The sequence below is a fragment of the Bos javanicus genome, chromosome 1 (assembly GCF_032452875.1).
Source record: "Bos javanicus breed banteng chromosome 1, ARS-OSU_banteng_1.0, whole genome shotgun sequence".
Taxonomy (NCBI): domain Eukaryota; kingdom Metazoa; phylum Chordata; class Mammalia; order Artiodactyla; family Bovidae; genus Bos; species Bos javanicus.
This window is the reverse complement of record NC_083868.1, coordinates 81,818,207-81,832,981: the sequence shown is the minus strand read 5'-3', so window position 1 is coordinate 81,832,981 and position 14,775 is coordinate 81,818,207. Positions and strand designations below refer to the sequence as shown.

Here is a 14,775-nt window from a genome sequence, read left to right as displayed (position 1 = left end):
CTGTCCCTTCCCTTAGTGTCTTATTTCTAATTCATCCTACTCAGGTAGAAATTGAGTTTTGATAATATACTTGCCATATTCCAATGTTTACTCTCTTCGTATTATAGGTCATTAATTTTTACATGAATCTCCTGGTGGAAAGAAATAAAAGGCAAGGGTATCCAGCACTTTATGCATTCAGTACTTTCTTCTATCCGAAATTAAAGTCTGGGGGTTACCAAGCAGTGAAAAGATGGACCAAAGGGGTCAGTCTCTTTGAACAGGAACTAATTCTGGTGCCTATTCATCGGAAGGTACATTGGAGCCTGGTGGTAAGTTGAGAGGCTTAACTGTTGGAGTTTGGATAATGACTGTTTTGTTAAAAGCAGGAATACCTCAGTAATATTCCAGTCTTGGTTATGGGCCACCACTGTAAAGTAAATATCTCAGTAAAGTGAGTCACATCAATTTCTTGGTTTCCCAGTGCTTATAAAAGTTAAGTTTACACTGTAGTCTGTTAAGTCTGCAGTAGGATCATATCTAAAAACCAATGCATATAGCTTAATTAAAAAATACTTTATCAATTAATACTTTTTATGCTAACCATCACCTGAGCCTTCAGTGAGTTGTAATCCTTTCACAATAGTAGCATCAAAGACCACTGTTCACACATCACTTTAACAAGTATAGCAATGATGAAAAGTTTGAAATATTTTGAAGAATTACCACGATATGACACAGAGACGTGAAGTGAGAAATAAACACTTCCTGTTAACACTTCAGTGTTAGAAAAATGACACTAATAGACTCGCTCAATGCAGGATTGCCACCAGCCTTCAATTTGTGAGAACTACAGTATCTGCCAAACACAATAAAATGAAGTGTGCCCGTAATGAAGGCGACTCTTTTCTGTCCACTGAGAGTCCAGTAGTATATGTTAAAGGCATACTCTGTAGAGTCGCATCTTAGTTCTTTAATTGAACAGTTTTGAAAGCTAGAAGAGTCTGTGTAGTGGAGGAGCTTTCAGTTTTAGTAGAAAAGAGTGTGAGTACACATGGTTTATTTTGTTACTTTTGTTTAGAAGATGATAACAGGTTTATTGTACAAGTATAAAGAAAAAGGCAAAAAACCCTAAAAACCCCAGAATGCAGCTCATCACTCTGAGAGGACCACTAATGTTTTGAGGAATAAGTTTCTAGGCCTTTCTGTAGGAATAGAAAAATATAATTTTATATGCCTGGAGCTCATGTCATCTGTGATGTTTTATGAACAATGTGTCTTAGAAATCCACTCATGTTGGTACATATATTGATGTTTAAAAGATGCTTTTCTTTTTAGAAATAAAATTCTCCTTGTTATGGTTGTTTCTGGATGTTGCATTTTTCCATTATAGGCTATAGACCTAAGAAAAAGGTGTCTTAAATATCTGGATTCTATGGGACAAAAAGGCCACAGGATCTGTGAGATTCTCCTGTAAGTAAAGGCTGAAAGCTTCACTGTTGCCTCAGTATACCCTTCATTATGTGGTCTTTCTTCTGTTTAATCCTTGGAAGCTCTGGTGTACTGTAGTCTAATGTGTAGTGAGGGCTGTCTTCTCCGTTGTTCAGGACTTGACTTGTATCTGTCTTTAAAAATAACCCCCAAATCAGATCTTTACTGAGAAATCTTATATAATTGCATCATTGAAAACAAATTTGTCATATGTAAAATGTATCCTGTTAGAATCCTGTGATTTGAATTAGATTTCTCTGGGGTTCATACACTATTCTGAATGTTGTAAAGAGCTGTCACCTGGGGAAAATTAGTTCTGTCAATTTCTTAAGCCCATTCATTCATGTCCCTGTGCTTTCCATGAAAGTTGGGTTCATCTCTTAGAATCTGGAGGTAATTTTTAAGTTAAACATATGGTTTGTAGGCAGCTATTTCAATAATAATTGCTAGAAACCTGCCTTTAAAGCATAGCCACCTATTAGCTGTGTAAAGAATAAGATAAGAATTTCACAGGGAGGAGGCAAAGCAGTGAAATGAGTCTATTTTGAACCCCTTATGGTCACTGGAAGCAAATGCAGGTTCCAGGTTTTAATTTTAATAAGGATACTTGAGTAAGGAACTTGTTAAATGAATGATATGAAGAAAAGTTGTTAACAGTAATCAGTTCTTGGTTATATTATTTAGTATAAAGATCCTTGTTATATATGGGTGTTGAATAAAATACCCATAAGAATAAAAAATGTAGGGAAGTTTAAAAAATTTTTTAAATCATAAGATACACCAAATTGTCTATAAAGCAGTTATTTCCTTCTAGTCTTTTCTGCTTAAGATGTATGTAAAATGTGTATACATACATACATGTGCACATACATGTACACACATATTATCACATACTTAAAAATGTTTTCATTGGATTCATGTGCAGAATTTTATATGTTGCTTATAACAGGATACAAAAAAGACCTTTCTTTTATAACATTCATACTTTTGTTTCCCCTCTTTTTTTTAATATATAAAGAGTTTAGCTTCTTTGGGCATCTGAAGCCCTCTCCCTTTCCTGATGCCTTTAGTCCAACTTCTCTATTTTTTTCATTAACACCTCCCCACTCCAAATTTTTTTTTAATTTTTCCATGACAAGAGAAAATAATGAATAGACTTTTTTGGTTTTTGGGTTAAGCTTTAGATTGCTACCTTCTCAGAACCAGTTTCCACCTCTTTGGGAGTGATATTGGTGCTCCCATGTAGAGCACATGCCCTGTTAGCACTTACCTCTTAGATGCAGGTTAGCCTGAGAACAGAGATGCCTAGGTTAAATTTGATATCCCTTTGGCGATTTGGATAAAATTAATTACTCTCAGTACTTAAGTGTATAGTCACCTAGGAATGAGGAAATTCTCTTACATAACCGCATGCCATTATCACACTTCAGAAAATTGACAATCGCTAACGTGTAATATGAACTCCCAGGTGGCGCAGTGGTAAAGAAGCTGCCCGCCAGTGCAAGAGATGCGGAACATGCGGATTTGATTCCTGGGTTGGGAAGATCCCCTGGAGAAGGAAATTAGCAACCCACTCCAGTATTCTTGCCTGGAAAAATCCCATGGACAGGGATTTTTCCTGTCCACGGGGCCACAGAGAGTTGGGCATGACTGAGCTGGGGGGCTTTGGTCCTTGGGGTCACAGAGGGTTGGTCATGACTGAGCACACATGCACACACACATGCACACACATGATGTGTAACATAGATTCATGCTGTGACACCATCAGATACTACAGCTTTTGCCCCATAATCCAGGAAGTCAGTCAGGGTTCATGCCCATACTTAATGTCTCTTTAGTCTCCTTTAGTTTAGACTAGCCTTCCTTTTTTTTTTCCCTATGGCAGTGCCCTTTTTTTTTTCTTTTAAAGTCTCCAGGCTAGTTGTTTTAATGTATCTATTATTAGTGAGTAAAAATAAATGAAGTACTTTTTTCTTTAATTAGAATAAAATGTGTGCTTTAAAACGGAGTGGAGGAGAGAACTAGAAGACAAACAGCAAATCATTAATAAAAAATATTTCCAGAGTGGTTATTATGAGGTCTTTTACATTTTACACACTTTGTTTTAACTTTTAAAATATAACCTTGTATAATTTTTATAATCAGAAACAAAGTAAAATGTAAAAAGCCTAAAACAATCATATTTTAAAAATCTAACAGGTGGATTTGAGAATGGCACTCTGTTAAACATCACAGTGTCTTTATAATTAGAATACTAAGTGTCCACAGGGATTCATCAATATATGTCTTTGCTGTTTTTTCAGTCAGTATTTACAGGATGAAAGTAAGACCAAAAGAAATATTGACCTGAATCTTTTAGAGTGGACCCACTACAGCATGAAGCCACAGGTGAATGATGATCTTTGTATTTCAAATACTTTGTTGCATTTCCTGTCAGTAACATATTATTTTGACTTGGCTTTCTTCCTCCCCTTATTCATCCTTATGCATTCATTCTCCTGAGGTGTATGTCCTAAAAATGATCTAGATCTTTAGAAATTCACTTAACCAAGATGTTTGCTTTTAAGCCTTGATCTTGTTTCTTAAATTATAAAGGTTAAATATCAGCTAGCATGACTCAAAAATTGAAGAAGATAAAAAAAAAAAAGATTCAAGTCAGATACTTTTCTTGGTTGGCATTAATGGGATCTTCAAGTTCTTGTTCAAAACTTATTTGAGAAATTTGTATATTTATATCTTAAGGGTTCCATTCTGTGAGTCCTCAACAATCAGGCGTGTTTTTTGTGAATGTGCTTTGAATCTTGTCAGATTTGAATCTCATTCCAGGTTTAAAACTGCATACATTGTTCAGTCCTAATGGCTCCTTTTTAAAGGAAGCTACATGAGTTCAATTTTAGCCCTAATCTATGTGAAATGGCTCAGTTCTTTTTATCCAAAAGCAGTTTCATTTCTAAGTTGAATAATTAGAAGAGTAAGTACTGAAATTTCCTGAGGAGAGCACAGAAAAGAGTTTGTTAGGATGAATAATTGTGTTCTGGAATGGAAAATGTAATAAAACAAATTCTCTGTAGTGGAATCTATAGTTCTCTGCATTTGGATAGTGGAATCTGTAGTTCTCTGCATTCTGTGAGAGATGCTGGGCTCAGGAGAAAAGTTTGAGGTACCTACCAGATGTATGCATTTTCAGTCTTTTCCTTTTTACAATAATAATTTGTGTTTCTTTAAATCTAAATTGAGTTGTCATCTAGTATGTTTTCCAGCAGTGGAATTAGACTCACTTGTACTCTTATTCTTCTTATGCTTATACTCTTGTGCTCCTTATAATTGACAAAGTGTGTAAGGGGCTGGCCAGCATTAGGGCAACACGAATTTGGGAATGTGTGAGTTTGCTTCACCTGGCTTGGAATCCAGCACCTTTGGTTTATGATGCCCTTGAGTTGTGCTTGCAAGCAGTAAGCTCTTTTGTTTTTTCAGGACAGAACTGTGCTCTTAAGACAAGATTTCCTGATTGGTTAAAGCCTTTCAAGAGGCTTTTTCTTTGTCCTGCTTGCAGCTATGGGGGTCCAAAGCAGTTCAGTTCAGTTCGGTCACTCAGTCGTGTTCGACTCTTTGCAACCCCATGGACTGCAGCACGCCAGGCCTCCTTGTCCATCACCAACTCCCAGGGTTTACTCAAGTTCATGTCCATTGAGTCGGTGATGCCATCCAACCATCTCATCCTCTGTCGCCCCCGTCTCCTACCTTTAATCTTTCCCAGCATCAGGCTCTTTTCTAGTGAGTCAGCTCTTTGCATCAGGTGGCCAAAGTATTGGAGTTTCAGCTTCAACATCAGTCCTTCCAATGAATATTAAGGACTCATTTCCTTTAGAATGGACTGGTTGGATCTCCTTGCAGTCCAAGGGACTCTCAAGAGTCTTCTCCAACACCACAGTTCAAAAGCATCAATTCTTTGGCGCTCAGCTTTCTTTATAGTCCAACTCTCACATCATACATGACTACTGGAAAAACCATAGCCTTGACTAGACAGACCTTTGTTGACAAAGTAACGTCTCTGCTTTTTAATATGTTGTCTAGATTGGTCATAACTTTCCGTCCAAGGAGTAAGCATCTTTTAACTTCATAGCTGCAGTCACCATCTGCAGTGATTTTGGAGCCCCCAAAAATAAAGTCTGCCACTGTTTCCGCTGTTTCCCCATCTATTTGCCATGAAGTGATGGGACCAGATGCCATGATCTTTGTTTTCTGAATGTTTAGGTTTAAGCCAACTTTTTCACTCTCCTCTTTCACTTTGATCAAGAGGCTCTTTAGTTCTTCTTCACTTTCTGCCATAAGGGTGGTGTCATCTGCATATCTGAGGTTATTGATATTTCTCCTGGCAATCTTGATTCCAGCTTGTGCTTCTTCCAGCCCAGCGTTTCTCATGATGTACTCTGCATAGAAGTTAAGTAAGCACGGTGATGATATACAGCCTTGACATACTCCTTTTCCTATTTGGAACCAGTCTGTTGTTCCATGTCCAGTTGCTTCCTGACCTGCATACAAATTTCTCAAGAGGCAGGTCAGGTGGTCTGGTATTCCCATCTCCTTCAGAATTTTCCACAGTTTATTGTAATCCACACAGTCAAAGGCTTTGGCATAGTCAGGAAAGCAGAAATAGATGATTTTCTGGAAATTTCTTGCTTTTTCCATGATCCAGCGGATGTTGGCAATTTGGTCTCTGGTTCCTCTGCCTTTTCTAAATCCAGCTTGAACATCTGGGAGTTCGTAGTTCACATACTGTTGGAGCCTGGCTTGGAGAATTTTGAGCATTACTTAACTAGTGTGTGAGATGAGTGCAATTGTGTGGTAGTTTGAGCATTCTTTGGCATTGCCTTTCTTATGGATTGGAATGAAAACTGTGTTTTCCAGTCCTGTGACCACTGCTGAGTTTTCCAAATTTGCTGGTATACTGAGTGCAGCACTTTCACAGCATCATCTTTTAGGGTTTGAAAGAGCTCAACTGGAATTCCATCACCTCCACTAGCTTTGTTTGTAGTGATGCTTCCTAAGGCCCACTTGACTTTACATTCCAGGATGTCTGGCTCTAAGTGAGTAATCACACCATTGTGATTATTTGTGTCATTAAGATCCTTTTTTATATAGTTCTTCTGTGTATTCCTGCTACTCTTCTTAATATCTTCTGCTTCTGTTAGGTCCATACCATTTCTGTCCTTTATTGAGCCCATCTTTGCATAAAATGTCCCTTGGTATCTCTAATTTTCTTGAAGAGATCTCTAGTCTTTCTCATTCTATTGTTTTCCTCTATTTCTTTGCACCGATCACTGAGGAAGTCTTTCTTAATCTCTCCTTGCTATTCTTTGGAACTCTGCATTCAAATGGGTGTATCTTTCCTTTTCTCCTTTGCTTTTTGCTTCTCTTTTTTTCACAGCTATTTGTAAGACCTCCTCAGACAGCCATTTTGCTTTTTTGCATTTCTTTTCCACGGGGATGGTCTTGCTCCCTGTCTCCTGTACAGTGTCATGAACCTCCATCCATAGTTCATCAGGCACTCTGTGTATCAGATCTAGTCCCTGAAATCTATTTCTCACTTCCACTGTATAAACGTTAGGGGTTTGATTTAGGTCATACCTGAATGGTCTTGTGGTTTTCCCTACTTTCGTCAATTTAAGTCTGAATTTGGCAATACGAGTTCATGATCTGAGCCACAGTCAGCTCCCAGTCTTGTTTTTGTTGACTGTATAGAGCTTTTCCATCTTTGGCTGCAAAGAATATAATCAGTCTGATTTCGGTGTTGACCATCTGGTGATGTCCATGTGTAGAGTCTTCTCCTGTGTTGTTGGAAGAGGGTGTTTGCTATATCCAGTGTGTTCTCTTGGCAAAACTGTATTAGCCTTTGCCCTGCTTCCTCTGTACTCCAAGGCCAAATTTGCCTGTTACTCCAGGTGTTTCTTGACTTTCTACTTTTGCATTCCAGTCCTGTATAATAAAAAGGACATCTTTTTTGGGTGTTAGTTCTAGAAGGTCTTGTAGGTCTTCATAGAACTGTTTAACTTCAGCTTCTTCAGCATTACTGGTTGGGGCATAGACTTGGATTACTGTGATATTGAATGGTTTGCTATAGAAACAAAGAGATCATTCTGTCATTTTTGAGATTGCATCCAAGTACTGCATTTCGGACTCTTTTGTTGACCATGATGGCTACTCCATTTCTTCTAAGGGATTCCTGCCTGCAGTAGTAGATATAATGGTCATCTGAGTTAAATTCACCCATTCCAGTCCATTTTAGTTTGCTGATTCCTAAAATGTTGATGTTCATTCTTGCCATCTCCTGTTTGATCACTTCCAATTTGCCTTGATTTAGGGACCTAACATTCTAGGTTCCTATGCAGTATTGCTCTTTACTGCATCAGACCTTGCTTCCATGACCAGTCACATCCACAACTGGGTGTTGTTTTTGCTTTGACTCTGTCTCTTCATTCTTTCTGGAGTTATTTTTCCACTGATCTCCAGTAGCATTATTGGGCACCTACCGATCTGGGGAGTTCCTCTTTCAGTGTCCTGCCTTTCTGCCTTTTCATACTGTTCATGGGGTTCTCAAGGCAAGAATACTGAAGTGGTTTGCCATTCCCTTCTCCAGTGGACCACATTTTGTCAGAACTCTCCACTATGACCTGTCCATCTTGGGTGGCCCCACACAGCATGACTCATAGTTTCATTGAGTTGGACAAGGCTGTGGTCCATGTGATCAGATTGGTTAGTTTTCTGTGATTGTGGTTTTCAGTCTGTCTGTAAACATTCTCCCTCTGATGGAGAAGGATAAGAGGCTTATGGAGGCTTCCTGATGGGATAGACTGACTGAGTAGTAGTCTTAGTTTTCTGGCTAGGAAAGAAAAGTCAAACTCTGCAGTGTTGAAATAGGTTAGTTGTATTGTAAGCATATTTCAGCAGTGGCTACAGGACTGGAAAAGGTCAGTTTTCATTCTAATCCCAAAGAAAGGCAATGCCAAAGAATGCTCAAACTACCGCACAATTGCACTCATCTCACACGCTAGTAAAGTGATGCTCAAAATTCTCCAAGCCAGGCTTCAGCAATATGTGAACCATGAACTTTCAGATGTTCAGACTGTTTTTAGAAAAGGCAGAAGAACCGGAGATCAAATTGCCAACATCCACTGGATCATGGAAAAAGCAAGAGAGTTCCAGAAAAACATCTATTTCTGCTTTATTGACTATGCCAAAGCCTTTGACTGTGTGGATCACAATAAACTGTGGAAAATTCTTCAAGAGATGGGAATACCAGACCACCTGATCTGCCTCTTGAGAAATTTGTATGCAGGTCAGGAAGCAACAGTTAGAACTGGACATGGAACAACAGACTGGTTCCAAATAGGAAAAGGAGTTCGTCAAGGCTGTATATTGTCACCCTGCTTATTTAACTTATATGCAGAGTACATCATGAGAAACGCTGGACTGGAAGAAACACAAGCTGGAATCAAGATTGCCGGGAGAAATCTCAATAACCTCAGATATGCAGATGACACCACCCTTATGGCAGAAAGTGAAGAGGAACTCAAAAGCCTCTTGATGAAAGTGAAAGTGGAGAGTGAAAAAGTTGGCTTAAAGCTCAACATTCAGAAAACGAAGATCATGGCATCTGGTCCCATTACTTCATGGGAAATAGATGGGGAAACAGTGGAAACAGTGTTATTTTTGGGGGCTCCAAAATCACTGCAGATAGTGACTGCAGCCATGAAATTAAAAGACGCTTACTCCTTGGAAGGAAAGTTATGACCAACTTAGATAGCATATTCAAAAGCAGAGACATTACTTTGCCAACAAAGGTTCGTCTAGTCAAGGCTATGGTTTTTCCTGTGGTCATGTATGGATGTGAGAGTTGGACTGTGAAGAAGGCTGAGCGCCGAAGAATTGATGCTTTTGAACTGTGGTGTTGGAGAAGACTCTTGAGAGTCCCTTGGACTGCAAGGAGATCCAACCAGTCCATTCTGAAGGAAATAAGCCCTGGGTTTTCTTTGGAAGGAATGATGCTAAAGCTGAAACTCCAGTACTTTGGCCACGTCATGCGAAGAGTTGACTCATTGGAAAAGACTCTGATGCTGGGAGGGATTGGGGGCAAGAGGAGAAGGGGACGACAGAGGATGAGATGGCTGGATGGCATCACTGACTCAATGGGCGTGAGTCTGAGTGAACTCCGGAAGTTGGTGATGGACAGGGAGGCCTGGCGTGCTGCAATTCATGGGGTCGCAAAGAGTCGGACACGACTGAGCGACTGATCTGATCTGATCTGATTTGAAGCATATTTCTAGTTGAGCCACCCTTAGCTCTTTTCAATATTTATAAATTCCCCTGAAATAGTTCTGACTAGAATTCCTATTCCTGGTAATAAACCTTCTTTCACTTCAGTTTATATGAGAGGTGAGAGATGGAAATCTCACTTTGCTTTTCTCTTTCCTTCTAAAAAAACATTTTCTATGTGGGTCACATACACCATGTTGTGGGTTGAGTTTTTATACCACATAAAGACTAATTGTGTTTCTGTGTGTGTCTATGTGTTTGTATAATAGCAGATTGAACATTTACCTTTATAATACTGTTTATCCACAGTAATGTTTTGGAAAAGTCAAAGGAGTTTGATGAAATTTCACCCCTTTCTCTCTTCTTTTTTTGTAATTATAGGAGATTCCTCAACAGTTGAATGGGAGTGATTGTGGAATGTTTACTTGTAAATATGCAGATTATATCTCCAGGGATAAACCTATCACATTTACTCAGGTAAGTGAAGCCCCCTCCTTATCCATTTACTTATTACTAAACAAGGTAAACTCAGAGCATGTTACCTATGCTTGGCTTACATTAAACTCTTAATCATGGTAGCTGTGCTGCTATTCTTGCTGTAAACCTTGGCCGTAGTCCTGCTCTTGGTAACATCAGGTTTGTCACTGTATGTTTTCTCTTTTATCCTAGTCGTTGGTGACCATTGGGACAATTTTCATATCTCTGAACTCCAGTGTTGACTGGTTCTTGAGTATTACTGATAGTTTTACCCAAAGAAGGAGACATGTTAGAATATTTAATAGCATGGAGAAATCAGGCCTCATGAGAACCTAAGTTGCAGGTTTAAGACAGAGCTATGAATGCTTATTTTCTCTTCTATTCTGATAATTTTTGGTTCTCCATAAATTATGGAGAACTCTGCATTTGAGTGGAAATTCAAATATGTTGGGAACTGTTGAGAATTTATGTTAGTAATAGTGGATTCTCAGTCTTTTTCCAACTAAGGGTAACCTCCTTTAAAAAATAGCTTGCTTTAACAGACCTCATTTTGATAGCTACCACATTGTACATATTGGATAATAGGACTAATATTAATCCCATTCCAGTTTTTTGAACAGAATGCACTAAGGATCCCATGCTGAATTGATAAAATTGGTTAACGTCAGCAGTTTTACTACGAATAAATGTGCAATATTTTTACTACATGTTTTGAGCTATTACAATAATTTTCAAATCCATGTGTTAAGACTTTTTAGGCCTCTCCATACTATTTTATAGGAAAATGGTATATCCAGATAATTAAAATGAAACACTGGGAGTACCTCAAGGGTATAGACTTCTGATTTCATCAGAAGAGTCATAGGTGATTTTGGATTTGTTTTGCTTGTTTTTGCTTTGAAAGTTGGCCCATGTGATGATTATCAGTTAAAGCAGAATATTAAGCAAAGGATTTCATTTTTTGATGCTTCTAAAGAGATCTTCCCGACCCAGGGATTGAACCTGGGTCTCCCTCATTGTAGGCAGACACTTTACCATCTGAGCTACCAGGAAGTCCTCTAAGTAACAAGGAGTTATTTATTATTTGACTTAAGATTTGAAGGAGAGAAGTTGCTATTTGAACAGAATTTGCAATGGAAAACATTTGATATAGCAGAAACTTGTAGGCTTATTTTTTCTGTATTTAAATAGAGTTCATGTTTTTCTCATAAGAAAGCAAAAAACGTCCATTTTAGAATGGTTTGAAAATACAGATAAGTAAAGAAGTTACTTTTTGTGCTACCACTTAGCTGTTTCCCTTTTTGGTACACATTTTTGTTACAAAGCTGTTATTGGACTCTTATATAATTCTGCATCCTGCTTTGATTTTCCTTAACATGTAAAAATGCTTATGATGCATACAATAGTACATATTATAAACATTCTTTTTTTATGGCTTTATAAATCTGTACCATGGGGTAGCACAGTCAAGGCTTACATAAAGAACACAGTCATCCTACTTTATTTACATGCTACCCCTAATGGTTGTTGATGCCCTGGCACTTTCACATGTGATGGATATGTTGCTTGTGGATTGTCTGCAGCACCAGATGCCTCTGTTCCGGAAGAAAATGGTGTGGGAAATCCTTCATCAGCAGTTGCTGTGAGAATGCCCCGCCCCGCCTCTCCAGCTGCTGGTGGTTCTTTCATGGACGGACGTTTCCATATACCTCATGCATTGTGGGTTAAGAAGTCCCTGCATCACCTCTGTTCTCTCACAGGTACTGAGCTGTCAGAAGTGCATGAAGGCCTCTCTCTGCACCCTGGTCCTGACTTGGTGTGCAGCGGGCTGCTTGGAACCCTGTTTATAAGGCTGTGCCTGCTCAGAGCCCTGGACTATCAACCCACACAAGAACATATGCTAATTAATACTTTTTTTTTTTGAGATTTTTTTTTTTCCCTATGAACGTGGGAAGTGCAGAATTTATTTTATGATTTTTCTTTGTGTTTGTTCACGTATATTCATTCACTCATTTGCAAACATGATGGGCAGTGGCTGTTTTCTGCTGTTCTTTTTAAAGTTAACTCTAAATTACTTGTTTGAACTATTTATTTCTGAAAGGAATGTTGATCAAGCTGCCGTTCCCTGCTAAAGATCCTGAGGGAAGTCAGTGGGGGGAGGAAAGAGTTAATTAACCTCTACCGGCTAGAGCAGTAACTGCCGACTTGAAGCAGGAGGTCTTCTTTCTTTTGAGGCTTGACAGTGCCAGGAGAGGCGCCGTGGTGTAGGGCTCTGGTTGCCTTTCAGAGGAAGTCCACACTACAGCATTGACATGGTGTCGTGGAAAAGTGGAACTATGGCCCAGGAACTCTGGCTATCTAAGTGTCTTCAGAAGAATATTGGAGTCATCCTAAAGAGACTTCCCTTTCTGGAAATGAGGTGACTTGGCTACTCTTAAAACTGGATTTGAAGTAACTGTAAACCCTAAATCTTCATTTTGATCCCAAATCTGGTTGTATATTAACCTCAGATATGTAAGGGCTGGCCTGAGCTGTTGATTTCAAAGATACTATTCAATTTAAAGCTGTTTTTTCTCAACGTTTTTTTTTTTCCTTTATATGAAGTTGAAATTAAGTTTTATACTCATTAGCATTTACATCTCCCCATTCCACCCCTACTGATTTCTGTGCGAGAAAATTTAGTACTTGGTTCAGAGGTTGCCAGTTCTACAGTAATCTATTTTGCATATGAAAGTTTGTATTTAACTGTTTTGTTCATTAAAAACCTTACAGTGGTTATGCATATTTAATTTCAGGAAATTTAGAGTTGGTCAGAACATATTTTGCAAAATCTAGTGCCTAGTGTTGCTTTTTTGATGTAATAAAAGGTTGTCTGGCAGAACCTGAAAAGTATATGCTGAAATGATTTCTAACCCTTTCCCTACTTCCCACATTTGACCTAGTTCACAAAAGGAAGAGGTCAAACCGGAAAAATTGGGTGCCAGTTGTCGCAGAGGCAGACTCTTGCAGGTCGTTTACCCTGAGATGTGTAAAAGTCTTGGTATAGGACGTGGGGCCGGTGGTACGGATTGAAACTGCTGTGCCTACCTGGTGGTCAAACTAGAGGACGTGTGCTTAGGGGATGATGAAAGAGGAAGCCAGTTGGGCTGTCTCTCTCAAGCTGTGGCTGTTCAGAGAAACCTTCTTGCAGCCTCCATTCCTTTCCTGAGGCTGCTGGAACTGTGTCAGTGAGAATTAGGATCAGGCAGCTGGCACAGCGAAAAAAGGCCAGGGAGGTACTGGGTGAGCAATACGCTGAACACTTGGTTCCCACTTGACACTAGTAGGTTTCACCTGGGAATTTAGAGCCTTGGTTAAGATTTGCTCCATGTGGGGTAAATCCTGTTAGGAATGGCAGCCCAAATGAGTGATGCTGGGGGCTAATGTATTTGTATTACAAGTATTTGGAGTGGCTTCTTAGAGCAATATTCACTGATATTTCCATTAATATGATTCTTGAGGATAGCTCTTAATCTCCCAGGACATAAAGAAATTGATGAGAACAGAGTCAAGTTGAAGAATGCCATTCTACTTAACCCTGAGTTTCTGAATTTAATAGGAGATACCACAAGCCATGCCCCTCTAGACACTGACATTTCTCTCAGTATGGAAACTTGTAGGTAATAGAATTCTGTTATTTTCTTTTCTTTTTTGGCTGCACCGTGCATTATGTGGTACCTTACTTAGTTCCCCAACCACGGATCAAATCTGTATCCCCTGTGTTGCAAGTGTGGAGTTTTAACTTTCCAGGGAAGTCCTGGGAATAATATCTAAACAGTTTGAGGAAAGCAGCCAGCTAATTATCAGTACCACATTATTAGCATTAAAATCAGTGAGATGGATATATATATGTGTGTGTGTGTGTGTGTGTGTGTGTGTGTATTTATTTATTTATTCCAGCAGCTTGGGGGTCTGAAAGAAAGGTGGAGTGAAACATTGTTTTTGTTTTGGCATGCCATGTGGCTTGCAGGATCTTAGTTTCCCAACCAGGGGTTGAATCCGTGCCCCCTGCAGTGGAAGCATGGAATTATAATCACTGGATCACCAGGGAATTCCCACGGTTGTTCTTTTTTTAGTAGGCAGTCTCTCCTAAAGATTAATAAACAAGGGAAAAAAACAACCACTGGTGAACAAATGTCTTTGACCTTTGACCTAAAAGGAGAGTGGGGACATGTGGAAGATGTTTGGAAAGCCCCATATTCTACCTCAATTACCTGAGGATATTAGAGCTCATCTTTCTGTCCTCAGATCCTAAGCACAATGTGGGGGAAGCCATGTTGAATGGTGGATGTTTGCCTGCACTGTGAGGAGTTATTTCGTGCTCAGACCAAGGTGTGGGTGCAGGGAGAATGTATCCTTGGAGTTACACTGAACCTCAGATACAAATAAATACGATGGAGAAATTTAGGTTTGTAATAACCTTAGTACTATAGTTAAGCTACTGTTTAAACTGGCTTTTGTGAACTAGTTGGGAAC

The 14,775-nt window shown here is 39.1% G+C and overlaps 1 protein-coding gene across 4 annotated transcripts in view; it reads left to right on the top strand.

Annotated features, from left to right (window-relative positions):
- Positions 1 to 13,141, top strand: part of SENP2 (SUMO specific peptidase 2) — a 35,034-nt gene extending 21,893 nt beyond the window's left edge. For 2 of the 4 annotated variants that reach the window (XM_061413569.1, XM_061413575.1), the window contains exons 13-17: positions 108 to 311; positions 1,373 to 1,452; positions 3,774 to 3,858; positions 10,165 to 10,260; positions 12,021 to 13,141. In XM_061413569.1, coding sequence (XP_061269553.1) covers positions 108 to 311; positions 1,373 to 1,452; positions 3,774 to 3,858; positions 10,165 to 10,260; positions 12,021 to 12,110 — 555 coding nt within the window. In that variant the 3' untranslated portion in view covers positions 12,111 to 13,141. Of the gene's footprint in view, positions 1 to 107; positions 312 to 1,372; positions 1,453 to 3,773; positions 3,859 to 10,164; positions 10,261 to 11,843 lie in introns of all 4 variants that reach the window. The other 2 variants (XM_061413583.1, XM_061413589.1) reach the window with 1 other exon arrangement.
- Positions 13,142 to 14,775: the final 1,634 nt, after the last annotated feature.